The sequence below is a fragment of the Numida meleagris genome, chromosome 5, assembly GCF_002078875.1.
Source record: "Numida meleagris isolate 19003 breed g44 Domestic line chromosome 5, NumMel1.0, whole genome shotgun sequence".
Lineage (NCBI taxonomy): Eukaryota > Metazoa > Chordata > Aves > Galliformes > Numididae > Numida > Numida meleagris.
This window is the reverse complement of record NC_034413.1, coordinates 25,655,135-25,671,887: the sequence shown is the minus strand read 5'-3', so window position 1 is coordinate 25,671,887 and position 16,753 is coordinate 25,655,135. Positions and strand designations below refer to the sequence as shown.

Genomic DNA, 16,753 nt, shown 5'->3' with positions numbered 1-16,753 from the left:
GCATCCATTGGTAAATGCAGCAACCTCTGCATTAGAAAAATGCAATGGCTCTTCTGGAATAGACATTAGAATAGTCATCAAGAATAAGGAATGTGATGCAGCTGTTCTCAGGTATAAACCAATAGAATAGAAGGCAGGGTGAAAAATAATGAAAGCATCCCTAGGTCTACTATAAACAGGAAGGAGAAAAATAAGAGAGAACGTTTTAGGGAAAGCAAGAAGGACAGAACATAAGCAAGACAGATTTCCCATGTAAGAGGAGCACATGGATTTGGAAAAATGAGGCTTCTAGGATTTCATAAAGCAAAACCCCAGAAAAAAACAACCTTAATTCCCTTATATTTCTATATTGGTCCCTGGAAATTAAAAAAAACAAGGTTTCTCCCCAGACCCATGGGGAGCTGCAGATGGGAACCTCACAGAGATCACCTCCAGAGTGACTGCAGCACCTTCACAGAAGTTAGCCCTGGGAAGTTGCCCACCAGCGCCTGGTCTCTGCCTCACCCTGCAGATACACACAGGGCAGATGCCTGGTCTCTGATGGGGAGACACTCAGCCACTCCTAAGCAATACGATTTCAAAGACCTTTTCTGCTCTATCATCAACTCCTCCCCCTCGCCTGGTTTTCCTTTTCTCCAGTCTGCCAAGATTTGTAAATATTTCATGAACCTCCTACTTGCATTCCTGCACTAAAATCTTTCTAACAATAGAAAGCATTCTTGTCCTGCACAGTTACACTACATCCTGCACAAGGTCATTCTGCATTTCTTTCTGAGTATTTTTGCTCCCAGAGGAAAAGTACACTAATAGCAAGGATAAAACTGCTCCCTGCTAGTTGCTACAGGAACTAAAAAATGGTGCATTAATTACCAGCACAGAGAACTCTAGATTGAACAGCATTAAAAGCTGAAAAACAAATTTGGCTTAAAGTAAAGAATAATCATGGCTTTAAGTCTCTAATATTTGGAATCCAGAAACTGCTGCTTCAGCCATTATAGCTATTGTTACAGCAAAAGAAAAAGACTTAATGCTTGTGGATGTGTTTGTCAGATGCTGAGAGAACACCAAATAGTTCTTCGTGATGATGTGTTGAGAAAATAATGCACTGAATTACAGTGACGAGAAAAAAAAGTGTTAACCACGACACCGTTTGCATGTTAGAACAAAAGAATCACAAAGGGTTCTTACAAATTTACCATTTGTTGTCACCATCACAAGCCAGCAAACACTCCTAACAGCTTGTTTTAAGGGCAAGAAGTAAAATATGGCCAAATCGAATGAAAGTTCAACAAAGAACTGTGGAAGGTCCTCTAAACAGTCAGTGTCCATTTAGCGAAGCTACCTTCCTCTCTGATATAGTGAATTTTTCCTGAATCACAAAATGTGACGACAACACAAGGGCGCTCCTACAAAACAAAACCTCGAGTGAGCACAAGGAGCACTCTAAATAGTGCTCTTCTGTCACAGCACAGAGGCTTGGCTCACTCCAGACTGCTTAAAAGGGTATTCATTTGATGTAAATCAGGAGTTGAGGCATCTGTGGCTAAGTGGGCATGAGAGCTCACTTTTGCTTGACTCCCGTTATTTTGATGGAATCTGGCAAATAGGAATAAATAGTTATTCCTTGAAACAATGCTAATGGCACTTTGCTTGATATTTCTTCAGACTCACAGTAGAGATTTTTACTTCTTTATAAGAATTAACCATTTAGAAAGGATTCAATACATCTTTTACAGTTTCCTGTTATACTCTAATTTTGGGTTTGCTATCAGCATCATTTTCAATTGCTTCAAAGCACCAAATGTGTATGAACGGGAGGAAGAAAACAGCGTGCACTGGAAAATAATGTGCATCAAGGGCTAAATATATCAGTTGTCTTCAACTTCCTTGTTTAAAATCAACTATATATTTCATCATTGTGGGATTCTATTAACTTATGTATAACTATATTCAGAAAATGACTAAATTTCAAATTTAGTTTGAGCAAGCAGGTTTCCTTCTATTATCAGAAGTCCCTTTGTTTGACTCAAGACCCAGGAAAACGAGACCATTTGTACTGTCTACCTTGTGCACTAGTTTGTGTGCGTATGTTTAGGTCTAGGTTCCGAATTTACTCTGAATTAATTGTGTCACATCTCTACATCTTTCCTCCAGATCCATTATCATGCTGTATGAAAAAATTCAAAATCACTCAAGATTAAAGTCTCCTGCTTCACCTATAAACCATACTTATGAGCTAAGGTACAGGGAAACGCTCTGACAGACACTTCTAGTGTTGAATACAGAACTAGGGGGCTCAGCAAGCTCTACTGCATGAACAATATGCCCCAGGGCCCATTGAAATAACTTTTTAAAAAAATCCCTGCTTGGTGCTTTCCATTAACTGTCCTGATAAAAAACACTTTATGAAAGATGTGAGAATTCTTGTTCCCATTGCTCAGATGCTAATAGCAACATGGTGATGTTCTGCCATGAGCGGCAGGAACGCAGCCAGGCTATTAAATGTTGTAGCTGGCAGGATTACTTACATTTTGCAGCTGGACTCGGCTTTGTGCCATACACTCTGACTTTGCCATCATGCTGGAAGCATTTAGGCTGTAGGTTTTCCTATTCTGTGTTTCTTTCAGCTGTTCATGAATTTGCTTTGTTTGTTTCCTGCAGAGAGAAATAAAATTCAGGTAAGAAAGAGCTAGTTTTAACTCCTACTATAACTATGATATTTATATTACTAGCACTCCTTTTGTTCAAAACTTCACCATATTGGATTAACCAGCTGAGTTAATTCACCAGTGCCTAATATTTCAATCCAGTGGTCATTTTCCGGATAAGGTTAACAAAGGAAAAAAAGAGCTCTTCTCTCAAAAATGTCTTCTATTCTCAGATTACTACAATAGCATGCTAGCAGTTTTAGCACAGAAATTTAAAAGTAAGATTATCTATTACATATTTAACAATAGCTTGCAAGTAGGCCTGGATATTAAAAAAGAATTTTGCTCAGATTTGGAATGGAGATTTTGGCCAACACAGCAAACATTTGTCTCTATTTAAAAAAGTGTCACAGAATCAAACATTTCTGTTAGTAGCTTGTTAGACTTCACCTACTATCTTGCATACATCAGCTTTTGCTTACATGCTTTAATCTGGAAAAAATAAAGTATCAATAGTGTATCTGAGGCTATTTTTGACATATTACACTATGATCCACTATGTCACAGCTGACAATGCTTCTAGATGAGTCATTTGCAATATTCAAAAGATAACTATATGATTAAAAACAGCTTACTCTTTCTGCCACATTATATTGGCCAACTGAGTTCTAAAGTTCTACACATTATTGCAGATTTCAGGCAGAAAACTATTTTAAATACGTATTTTACCTTCTGCCAACAGATAAAACTCAGTTAAGCAAATATGGTCAGCAAAATATATTGGAGGCTCTGTTTTTTTGGAAGGACACACTGTTGGAGAACATCAATTCTAAATGAGAAACAAGTCCCCAGTACTAGTTTAATTCTTTCCTTCCTACCTTATTCTCCTCATGATGCACTGCATGCAGCAATCCCACAAAGACCCTGGAGCCCACCCAGCAAGATCAAGGACTGGCCAGTAGCAGCAGCACTGCTTCGCTGTGCTACACACAGCAGCTGGTGCTGAGCCAAATTTCAGCAGGCAGCAAGCGATTTCAAGAAAATGTTGATAAGGAAAAAAGAAAGTACAAATGCCTTTTTTCCATACTGAAATTTGAAATTCTAGCAAAATGCTTCACGGACTTTTGGAAAAATTTCTAGTGATTTGCTGCTGAAAGTGTTAAGAAATTATAATTTTCATAAAACTCCAAAGGAAATTCATGAAAGCAGCTCTAGAGTTTGTATCAATGAGCATCAGCCTTTGGGAGTCACTTCTATATGTATGATCTTCTTAGCATTTAGTCAGGAAAATAAAATAAATCACACATTTTTGGAACTCTACTTTGGATTTATATGGAAGATCTGATTTTCAAGTTCTTTCTACTTCTATAAACATGTAAGTAAACTGGGATACTCAGTACTTCATTGCTGCAATTTTTAACATTACAACTGAGATTCTAAAAGGTAATTTACTGAGAAAAACAATTTAATAATTAGTTTCCCTTTAATGTTCATGCAACCTAACATTATGCTTATGCGTATTCATTTTGCCAAAATATACGATGCAGGATTATAAAACTTGAAATTAATAATTCAAAGTTACTGATAAACATATTTATTTCATACTTCTAGTCCTCAAAACAAATGAGCTTTCTGTGTTCTACTTTACAAATATTCTGCAATAAAGTATTATCTCGACAAGAAAATAAAGTCACTGGTCATCTATAAAATCCTACGCCATAAAGAGCAGCCCATTTGCTTTTTACTGTGGTCCCCCTCTGTGGTTAACACTTAAGAGTAAATTCTTTATTACTCTGAAAGGAAAAATTGGAAGGGTATAGTGTTTAGTTATAAAGTTCTAACTTCCCCAGAGAGAATATACTTTAAAAAAGGACTTTTAATAAAATGGTGCATAGCAAATTGCATATGTCTAGCAGCAGGTACTATACAACCATCAGACTAAGGCAGTCAGGGTCTGTTTCTACAAACAAACTTCCCTCCCCTTACCAGACTGTGCATCATTCAGTTTCCCTAGATGTTAGTAATATTTGATACAAGTCAAACATGAAGATCATCTCCCAGACAGGAGAAATGTTTTGATAACTTTTAAGCATGATGAAGACACATGTGCCTGATGAAAAAGTCCTGAAAATCTGTTGGCTAGGTGCTAACACACATAACGGTTGATTCATTTTAACTTTGCCGCTTCACCTGTAGCTTTCCTTTTCCACCCTTAAGACACTGGCCAATGTCACAGATACAATACTGTTTTATGTGCCCTCTGGAGCTTCACATGAGTGTTCAGATTAAGAGGGATGAGCAAAACATTTCCCTTAGTCTCTGGTGATTGGGAATTGCCCTTTTAAAGGGAGTGTCCCAGGGTGATCTGTAGAAAGGTTAGCCTGATACTAAAGCATGGTCACAGGCTGAAGTTTGAGTCAAGGCACTGGCAGAAAAACAGCATGCAGACTGATATATAGTTACAGTGGTTCTTCCAGGATTTTGTGGGAATGGTGCTAAGAACCAAAAAAGGGAAAAAACCTCATGAGCAGTGAGTACATTCAGGAAGTCAATTTCAAAGGCAAGAGAAATTGCAGTGTTACTTAACTTCTTTAGCTTCTGTCATCTCCATCTATTTCTGCATAGTCACAGCATTCCCACCTCCTGCCTTAGACTGGGCAAACTCTACTACCTCACCTGCCTGATCGTCATGGATTTGGGTACCTAGACAACTAATACGCACGCTGTAACTTTCCATGAAGGTAAGGACAAAGCAGTAAAAAGACTTACTTTTTGGACAGTATGCCAGATGGAACAGTCAGAGACTTAGGGATTAGCATCTTAACACTGCTGTGCTTCATATGTTTGAAAGGATCTCTTGACAGAACTGAAGGTGCCCATTTTCTCAATACTCCTCAAATTTCAGATTCCAGAATCTGGCATAAGTACACTTCAACTCTTCCGAGTAACTCTTAACTATCAGTTTAAAACCAATAATAAAATAGAAACAGGAGATAGGAACCACTACAGTCCTGTGAGTGCATCTTTGATGCATTATTTCTACTCATTATTTTTAAAAATAGCTCTCCCATCTGATCAAAACTACGGTATTTGGAAGGCTGTTCCTACCCAGCTCTCCACCATTCCCTCCAACAGTGCATAACAAACAGGAACACAAACTAAAAAAAGCAAACATTAGTTAGGAGAGGGACATTTTATTCACAGTATGCTCAGCAGTTGAATTCATGTTCTTCCAACTGACAATCCCAATCTGCCTTTCCTCAGTCTCTACTCACCAGTAAAAATTCTTTAGGAATAGTCAGGAATACCCTGTTCTTTCTCTCTCTCTCCCTCTCTCTTCTACAAATCTAACATACATAATGACTTTTCTAACTAGATGGCAATATAGCCATCTCTGCTAACAGTTTAAGCTGGAACCAAGGAGTCTGCAGAGAGGAACTGCCCTGCCACAGCATCCCCTTGGTTAACGTCCTTGTCAGACTCTAGGTCGAAAGAACAGTTAAATGGAATTCCTCAAGTCATCAGAACTGGTAAGAGGGTTTAGAAAAAACATGAACCAGCTCAAGTCTTCACTTAAATCATGCACATAGTACTGCTGAAATCTCTGTGGAAGGGAAAAAAAAAAAAAAAAGGTTTGGTGGTTTGGTGGCTTTTCCAGCATATATTTTTTTCCTTTTCCTGAGAGAAATGTCAAAACGTTATTTTTTCCCATAGAAAGTAGTTTTCATCAGATTTCCCTCCCATTAAAATAAATTTATGGAGTGTGTGTGTATTCAGATAAGCATACAAACTTCTAAATAGTAGACATCTCCAGAGTCTTGATTCTCAGCCACCATGGCTAACCCCATATAGGTAATATTTATATTGATGTATGTTCTCTCATTAGCTCCAGTTGGAACAGGAATGAGGGACGATGGCCATACAGAACATATTTGTAAATGTAGTGGCATTAACAAGCATGTCAAGTAATTGCCATGCAGTTTGTGCAATTCAAATTACACACACAGCCATGAATATTAAAAAATAACGTTCAGTAGGGGAGATAAAGAAAAACAGAATGGAAAGCATTTTGCTTGAAAATAGTTTAGTACAGATGATTTCACCTTTGTTGTATAGCTCCACATTCCTGTGCACTATAAATACTCAGTTATGCAACTTACATCATCAGTTTACAAGTCTTAGTTAATGGCAGTAGTTATCTGCAGGGAACTTGACTGTTCATATGTTTCTAACTTTTGCCTTTATTCCCAGAATACAGAAAGAAGAGGGACATTAAAGAAAAAGAAATGCAGAAAGAAAACGAAAAAAGGTATCATAAACCATTTATTTTCAACATAAGAAGTGATTATCGCGAATTCCTGTCCAGAGAAAGGAATAGAAGGGACACAATATCTTCATTCCTAGTATCGGAAAACAAAAAGGACATGTAATACTTCTGCTTAGGTTGTTGGGTTTGTGGGTTGTTTTTTTTTTTTTTTTCCTGACAGATATTCTAGCTATGGAGAACTGTTCTAACCTGTCTGGAAATAACAACAGCTTCAAAAAGAGGGGAGAAATTGAAGAACTGGAAAGCCATAAAAAGGACAGAAGCTAAAAAACAAACACAACAGACAAAGGCTCTTACTTTGTTTTGAAGTAGAACGCTGCACAAAGCATGCCCACTACGACTATGCCAAAGACGATACAGGAAATAGACAGCACCTGGCGCTGGTAAATTTCTTCACTCTCTGTGAACAGCAAAATTGAGAATTATGAAGGCATCAGAAAACAATATTCGTAAAAAGTGGATTTCTGTACAACACGGTTTCTCTAGTGATGGACAAATATATGAGATCTTGGAGGTCTGAGTTGTCCAATTCCTCAACAGAATGGATGCTTCTCTGAACCTTTCATCTCACAGAGTTATGGTCTCCTACGAAAATTTTAGAAAATGGTTCCCAAACGCACTGAAAGATACATATGCATAAAAATCAGGGAAGTTTAACATTTTCTCTGCTCTACATGCCTCTTTCCTGCTTTTTAGAAGATCATGCTTCTACTGTCAATAGAATAAAGAGCCCTACTACCATGGAGCTTAACTGGCTTAAGGCAAGATCTGTGAGAGCTCTCCCAAAGTCCCACAAGACTCAGGAGTTCATTTTTAGCTACCAGAAAAATGTCAGTTTTGTTTTGATAGTATGGTGATTACAACGTCTTGCTCACATTTTGTTCCTTGTATTTGAAGCTTATGTAAAACATATGTCTGTGGAAACAATTCAATCAACTTTAGATTCTGAAGACTATCATGCCACAATGCATCATGGCATTCTCAAATTTTCTGAAATAATTTCCTCAATACATCTCATCACCTACCAATTAATTTCAAAACAGGAACAGAATGAATGCAAAAAACCAACCAACCAACCAAACAAAAAACCCTAAGAAGAAAAGAGAAAACTCTCATTCGTGACAGCAGACAGAAGCTGATAGGCTGCTGGAGTTTCACACACTGAATTCTTCAAGAGCTCCTTAAGTGTTCTATTTTATTTTTATTATTTCAACCACATCTCTAGTACAAACTGCTAAAAGATTGTTATGATTTCAGGTCAGTTTTTCAAAACATACAGCACATAATTTTTTCATTCATGAATTTGAGGTAGAAAACCAACATGTAGGATTATCAAAGCACGGTACAAGCTCAGTACACTGGCAAAGCTACATTTCCTTTCAAGGTCAGAGATCTTCAGTTCAAAACCTCTGTCAACATGGATACATGTGTTAAGTGGGTGATGGCAGCTCTACATTCTAGGTGTATAAAGCTCACGGTTCATAAGAAAGAATGTATAACAACGACAAGATTAATCTGGGCAAATATTGAAAAAATCATAATCTAACTGGAACTTCAGTTAAATACTATCTTGCTTTGTTACAATGACTAAATATTATGTACAGTTTCCTAATCAGTACTAATTATTACCCAAGCAAAAAAAAATACACAGACTACTCCAGTGCTGTTACTAAACATTTGCAATTTTCAAGAGTCATTCGTCTCTAGAAAAAGTTTCAGTTCCTTATCACAAGCTGTTTCAAATAAAATTACAAGTACCAAACATTTGTTTCTTAATTACTTCTTTACTTGCTCACTCAAAGAGTAATACCATGAACTCATTTCAGAACTCATTTCTAAGATTCAAAATATCCTCAACTCCTGTTGCCTTTTTTTCCTCATTTAGTTTTGAGATTCTAAAAGTTGTACCATTACGGAACAGTTTTAAATATAAAAATAAGCAAATACAGTAACTTAGAAAGTCTGAAATACAGCTGGAAATGTAATTCAATAGAAAATCTTGACAGTATAGCAATAAAATAGATTTCATCAGAGCTTTAGTCCCATTCCTTATAGCACGAATAAAATTTGGATCTGGACAGTAAATTCCTACGGCAAAGAACTAAGATTTTGGAGCTTCTTGTTTGTTTGTTTTTACTACTGTGCATAAACACAGAGTTATACACCTTCCATTTCTACTACAATGCACAAAGGACTGATTATATACATTTCAAATCTCTATGTTAAGGTGGATCACACTGCAAATAGTTAAAGAATTATTCAGTTTCACAATCGTTAATCTGCTCTGACTCAATACCAATTTCAGCATATTCTGCCTAAGATCACAAATAAAACATAAATACTTATGAATAGTAATTTCACTCAGACATTGCATATAATTAAAAAAATCTACTGGGTTAAAAGGAACTCGCGGAAGTGGTGAAAAGTAGGCCTAATTTTGCTTTTCTGTCAACCTAGGTCTTCATTAAAAACTTTTTCTTTTGTTACTTTGTTGAGCAATTGTGAGTTTCATACAGCTATGGTCTTTTGTCAGTTCTGAATAGCTATCACTATCTTGTTAAAGATGCTTTAGAATACATTTTACCAGATAAAAGCACTTTAGAGACTGGACAATATTATCTCGCTCAAACAACTATGTGAAGATTTAAGTCTTTTGTGTAGACTGTTTAATCCCTGTCACGTCACTAGCTTTCAAGACATACTGATCAATGCTTTTCTTTACTTTGTTTATTTTGTATAGTGTATATTTAAAGAACTACTTATTGATTAGATTTACTCCATTTCTTAGACACCTTTGTTCATTTTTTATATCCTTTAAATCTTTGTTTATGTATCGGACTCCATCATTCTCTGTCTCAAACATCTTAAAATATAATCAGCTTAGTATTTTTCTATTCTCAAGTCCTCCACATTGGTTTTATTTTTCCTTTAAAAACAAATAAAAGCCCTTCCTATTGATGGAAATTTTATCTGAATCTCCCAGCAAACTTTGAAGGTGTCCTCATTGTTGACATGCTTTAACTCCACCATTGCTCTGAACTCATGCAGTACAACTGAGCTCTCTGACCCTTGGAAAGCAATGTTTCTTCTAGTGCTCACAGAACAGTCAAATTTAATCTATCTGTCACTGAAAAAAGTACATGTCAAATTCCAGGTGCTGTGTTTCCTTTTGATTCTGTTGCTCTTTAAAACTTACTCTTAAAGGCTGCCATCTGTCTGCTTTATGCATGTGGAAAGACCTGCTGAAGCATGCACAGAAGACTTTGGAAGATAAAACACAGAGGGACATTTTTCTCATGATTCTTACTTCTAAAGGATATAGTGGTTTGGTTTTGTAAGTAAGCTGAAACATGTCTCTCCTTTGTAACTTTCCTATAAAAAAAGAACATGGGTATGGGCTGCTTGAGAAACAATTATGTCTATTTCTACCCATATGACTGAGGAAAAAAAAGATCAAGTTAACAAAAACAGATTAACGTAGGCTTTGTTAGCCTAATCCACAACAACACTACCAGCTATAATTACCTGATCCTCTAGTTTTATCATATATTTTCTGAGTTCATTGAAATAACGTAGAAAGTTATTCCAAATATAAAGAACTACATTGTGTATGTGCCCTAATGAAAATTATAACAAAACACAAATAGTAACTTTCATATACCTCACTATCATCATTTGCTACTTACAACCTTATTGGTGTCCCGTTTCCTCAGAGGACTGTATAGAAGTCTTCTGTATAACAAAAGAGGAGGACTACATGGAAACTCAATACACACTGAGATTTCCAATAAAATATTATCACAAATGAAAAGGCGAAAGATTAGTTAAGAGCTCATTTCCCAATATACTTAGATTTATATCTGACAAATACTGAACTATGTAAAGCATTCTAAATTTAATTCATGAAGAGAATAAAAAAAGATTGCAAGTTCCACAAAACAATCTGTGACTGCCTCAGCATCAGACTTGCAGCTCTCCCAAGAGTTTTCCCTGTTCTTTCACTTGCAAAAACCTGCCATGCAGACGAACCGCCATATGCTGTGCCTTGTTCTAAGGCAGAATGATTTAGCAGTGGAAATGCGACAAGCCACAGTTCACAAATTTCTCTGACCTTGGGTAATTCAAGAACCTTACATTTTCCATAACCATGAGGATAATATTGCTTTCTCCTATTTCAGAGATTAACACGATTAATAAACATCTCAACTTCTAAAGGAACGAAGTCTATGAAAAGACATAAAAAACAGAAAAACCTGCCCCAGAAAAGTCTGTTCCAATTCCATTAAGAGCATATGAGCTACTTCACATAAAATGCCATGTTTAATTCTCAGACACCTTTATTAGTCGTCAAGTTTTCTTCCTTCAGCTTTTGTCTAGGTAGAATTTCTCTTCTGGAAGGGCTTCAGAACACTTCAGTTCTCAAATTAGGAACGGAAGTTGGTATCCACTATCACTTACTGAAAGGGCAGTGTCAAGGTTAATTGCACAGATTCGCATTTCAGACTAGAATCGGATCAAGATAGCTTCTGCTGGCAGAAGTTCATAAAGCATTTCATAGTTGTAATAGTTAACCTCTCTTGGGAAGAACCGTTCCAGGATTCCGACAGTAACAAAGATTAAGAAAATACATTTTCTTGTGCCTGTGGAACATTTACAGCAAAAGGACCTTACCAAGAGCAAAGTGAAATAGATGTAGTTCATTATCTATTACAACTGCATGACATTATACAATGTTTGACTATTGACATTTAATCCTAGTGAGATCATTTTCTGTGTACAGAGAGGACAGAGAAGGACGATTGCTCAACCTCTCTGAACGGACTATTTTTGCGTATTTGATTCTACAGTATTAATACTGCATTAGCAGTAGTTTTGCATGGAATATTAAAAAATGAAGTAATGAATTAAGCAGAATGTTAAAAACTCATCATGAAAAAGGGATGCAAAGGCAGATGACTCTAACTCTGAGCTCTCAGAGTTGGTTATTTTAAGTTGGTCTCATTTAACAAAGCAAGATCTCATGAAAAATTATGCCCATTAAACCCACCCTTAAGAAAAACAAAATAAAACAAGCAAGAAAATGAAATTACTCTCCATGTTTTGTCTCATTCTATCTTCAAAAAAGAATAGATGGGCTAATGTTAAATAAGGATGCCTAGAATATTTTACAATAGGATTGAACACGCAGGCATTCTTAGTAATTGCTACTTGTTATGATGTGATTATTTGATAAACACTTTTAAACAGTAAGATTGCAATTCTTAAGGTAAATTAATTTTAACTTCAGCTTCCTAAGAAAACAATCATTTCCTTTAATCTGCAGGCAACTATAGTTTTTGTCAGCTATAAACAGCGCTCAAATCTAGCAAACATTCAAAGCCTCAGTTAAGTACTTTCAATATAATAAATGTATTAAAGATTAGCTTAAAGTAGCTCTGCGGGCAACTAGGAGTTGAGAAGTAGCTTTTCCATTTTTTCAGAAAATATTAGGTTAGGAGTTTTTCTGTACTGACAACTCACCACTAAGACAATGCAAGTATAATCTGAAGTATTTTCATCCTACTTCTAAGACTAAGATTATTCATTTATTAACAAAATTCATTACGTAACTCTCATCAGCCTCTGTGTGCATGCTCATTGCTAGTGCTGATTTAATTGCTATCAAACTAAGAGTTAAAAACATTTGTGTTTTAGTAACTTCAGTGTTTCAGCTGGTAGCTAAGACTTGAAGACATACAATCAAGTCTTACTGGTTATGTCATTTTTGCTTACTGGGAACCACAGCTTTAAGTACCTCCAGTTTCTACTGCAGATACAATAGATGCAAATTTAACTGCTTAAATGAGGTCAATCACCATCGGACCAGTCTCAGTGATGGCATCAAACTAACCACAGAATGACAACGTGCAAAAAAATGACTTAGTTTCAGAGCCAAGCACGAACCAAGCAGATACTTTGCACAGTTCAAGCTTCCTTTGTGTTTGTAACACTGTTGATCATTCTCACATCTCATAATATGAGATTCTGATATCTCATATTATCATATAGTTTTGAAACCATTTGAAATTTGGGTAAGAAAATCCACATAAGCACAATACATTACAAAATCTGAATGTTACTCAACGGTCTTTAATCTAACAGAGGAACTTGCAACATTTCCTGCGCTGCACATAAAAAAAAGCTTCTAACTTTTCATAGGTATGCAAAAAGCTTCAAAGTGTAAATCACAACAGCTGAAATATTGTATAATATTACAAACATTTGTTTTCTTCATTCCAGAAAGATTTAAGTATGTTTGACTTTTATTTTTCAATTTTTATGTTTCTTTGTACATCCTTGCAAGCTGTTAATTATTTGCCAAGTCCTAGAGATCTTTCAAGACCACAGATTTCTCATAGATAATTATTCCTTTGCTTTCTCTCTGACTGTCTGTGAAAATGCCACAATTCTGTATGAGAATATCAACTGGGAGATAAGAGTAGTAATAGTATACTATCCTGGCTCCACAATGACGACTCACCCTCTTCTATCTCAATTTTTGGCTGCTTCTTGCATATCTTGCCTCTCTGATTTTATCACCTTCCATTTTTTTCTTTTTTTTTTTTGTAAATATTTTAATAAAATAAAATTTTGCTCTTTCAAAGTGTCTTTTCTATTATTTTTTTTCCTTCACCATCAGCATGAACAATCTTTCAGAGTGAATTTTCCACTCAGCATTCACTCTTCTTGTAATGGGACCCTCTGTTTCTGCAAAGTCCATATTCTCATGGGCTCAGCTGAGCCTTTCAGCTCTCCTGAGGTGCTGGCTCAGCCATACTTTGAGTTGGTAAATTGATGGACCAGAAGGAAGGACATTTAGGCACAAGACTCATGCATGAGTTAGAGCGCACCATGGTACACATACATATATACAGAGATTAACCCAAGGACTAACCCAAGTGCAATACGCATCGGATCAGATACATAATTGTTGCACTCTTAAGTCACTGTATGCAAAGCTCCATAGTTTCAGAGATGATTGTTATATAAAAATATTTAGACCTTCTAATGCATTAATATTCTTTAATTCGGCCTTAGTAATTCCTTGGCTGATGAGGGTTTTCATTTCTAAGTCCATAGGCAAGGGTAACATCTAATGTAATAATGTCTTCATTTCCCACCTGATATTTTATTAGATCTCAGATCTTGCATTGCTATTACCAACAAAGTCCAATCACGGGAATTTCTCCCATGAGTGAGGCTTATATATTCTGTATCTTGCTCACTTACTAATATTGAACATTTCATTCAAATCTCGAGCTAACATCAGAACCGCCAAAGTATATTTAACAGTTACTATTGATGGTTACATTATCAGAAACTCACAGTAAGTCAAGCAATAGTATAATTGAATGTCGTTCATGCTTTTTTTTTTTTTTTTAATAATTCATGAAAATACAGTGACAGGAGAACTAGAGAAAATTGTTAGTAACCTGAAACCTGAAATATTCCAGTAGAAATGTGGTCTTCTACTTGGGAAGGCTCTGGAGGGTGAGAGCACAGAGCAGAAGGACTTGGCTGCAGAAAGATGTGACACAGGGCACTGCGTTGCTGCCAAAGTACAGCATTTTATGAACAAGACTTTGCAGGCACACGTGTACATATTTATGCAGTATTCTCTTTTCGTTTCCAGCCCCAGCTCCTTGACCTGGCTCCTCCTCCAAGCCAAGTGACCAGGGATGGATGAGACAACAAGGAGAGAGACTGCCAGAGGCAGCTGAAGAAGTATCCCTCACAGCATTGTGTCCACTGGTGCTCCCCTTGAAACCATCCCCAGCTGAAGCTCCCCAGTGTGTGAAGGATAAAGGGACTGTTTACTTGTGCAGCCACTACTTGTTCTACTGATTTTCCCTAGCTACGCCACGAGCCAGAGAAAATGAGGAAGAGACCTGGCTGTGTGCACTGCCTAGGTGCACTGGCATCCCCCTCATCTTGTCACAAAATATTCCTGTCAGATTCACATCACAGCACATACATGTTTGATCGCATAATGACTACAACACTTAAGGCAGGATAAATCCCTACAAGTAATCAGAGAGAAACCCAGTCTATGTTGGCAGAGGCAGAAAAGTCAATATGGTGCCTGTAAGCAGCTATACTCTTTCTTTAATCCTCCAGAGGCATTTTGCCAATGAGAGGGATAATACATCCAGTTGTTCATACAGAGCAATGGCAGATGCTTACTGTCTATAAATGCAAGTAGCAGTGTTAAGACACGGTTAAGCCCTCAGCCCACGAAATGTCTAGCAGTCTCACTCTGCATGCTCACCCACGGTAAGGGATCTAGTTTGTGAATTTGGCAGTAGCTGCAGGTAGGCAGAAGGCTGCCAAAACCAAATTGCTCAAGTGCCAGCTTGTCCATGTACATGAGTGCTGGGACTGCCGCAGTGCAAGCCTTTTCAGATGCCTTTGCTTCAGGATTGATGAAGGAGATTAAAATCCTTAATATAGTTAAAAATACAGTTTTCCTTATTCTTGTAACTCCTCTCACCGGTCCCAAAATGGATAAGTGCAAAAAACAATACATAGTCCAATCTCAGTATATCAATATATATAGACACATTTTAAACACCTGCGCAAATCATAACCCAAAAAGATGCAAACATATGCTTGAAGGCAAGCATGCACATAAAGAGATTTTTTGCTAATAGATTTTTGCATTTCAAAATCCATGACATATGCTGATCTTTCGTCAAGAATGAAGTACAGAAAGTGTCAGAAAAAAATCCACAAACTTACCACTTCAAACAGATGCACGGTGATCCAAAACCCTACACTGCAACACTAGTTCTTTCAGTTTACAGAACAAGGCATTAGACTTAGCAGTAGCAAAAGTATTTTCAGAATGGCATATGCAATCAGTTTAAAGTGACTTAACTTAAAAAACAAATTATCTCAGACCTAGAGGAAGTTACTGAGAAAATGGAGGCAGCAGTTCATGGCAGAAAGACAAGACAAAATGGGCTGCATTTGAGATGAGAGTTTCCAGCTGGGTATAAGGAATAACAATCTCTTTGACAGCTCTGACCTGCTTTCCTTCTCTGAGAACTAGAGAGGAGATTCCTTCAGATGGCCCCTCTTCACCATCATACTAATGGCAGACCTCTAACTCCTGCTCTAAAGCAGAATCAGAAAACACCATTCATCAACTTGCCAACATATTACCATCACCAATTTAAAATTTTGACAACACTGCCAGACAACACAGAATTGACATGTGGAAATGATAATTATGAACTAAGTGGAATGAGTTAAATACACTGTCATTGAAAAGGTTAGGGCTTGAAGTTTTCGCAGTTCACATGATTAAAGGAGAGATCAAACCTCAGTTTAGCTGTCTTTTTCTCTAACACAGCACTCCACAGTAGTGTAAAAAGCAGCATTCAACATGGAAGGTCTGTGAAGAGCAATCACAAATGATCTAAACTCCACACTTCTCATTTTGTGTCCTTTCAGCTTTGTCATCAGCAGCAGGTTCACAAACGCCAATTATTTCCCATGTTTTCAGATGATGTTTCAAACAAGATGGAGGTGTTCCACAGGAGAACATATCAGTTAGCAGATAACAAAGTAAAGGTACTGTTTGCCCAAATAATCTGACACAGCTGGTGTTCGATACATTGCTACAGGCTGCAAATCCTTTGATTAAACTCAGTTGGCAGGGAAGCATGATGCCCAACAGATACTGCCAAGCTTCCAGGTATGTTGATTAATTTACTTCAAGTATTTACTGAAGCAT

At 36.9% G+C, this 16,753-nt stretch overlaps 1 protein-coding gene across 2 annotated transcripts in view; it reads right to left on the bottom strand.

Annotated features, from left to right (window-relative positions):
* Nucleotides 1-16,753, bottom strand: part of NRG3 (neuregulin 3) — a 372,923-nt gene that overhangs the window by 24,993 nt on the left and 331,177 nt on the right. For both annotated transcript variants that reach the window (XR_002439460.1, XM_021399412.1), the window contains exons 5-6: nucleotides 7,273-7,375; nucleotides 2,529-2,655 (exon numbers count right to left, since the gene is read on the bottom strand). Coding sequence is in view for 1 of the 2 variants with exons in the window: in XM_021399412.1 (XP_021255087.1) it covers nucleotides 2,529-2,655; nucleotides 7,273-7,375 (230 nt within the window). In the remaining variant the exon portion in view is untranslated. The remainder of the gene's footprint in view (nucleotides 1-2,528; nucleotides 2,656-7,272; nucleotides 7,376-16,753) is intronic.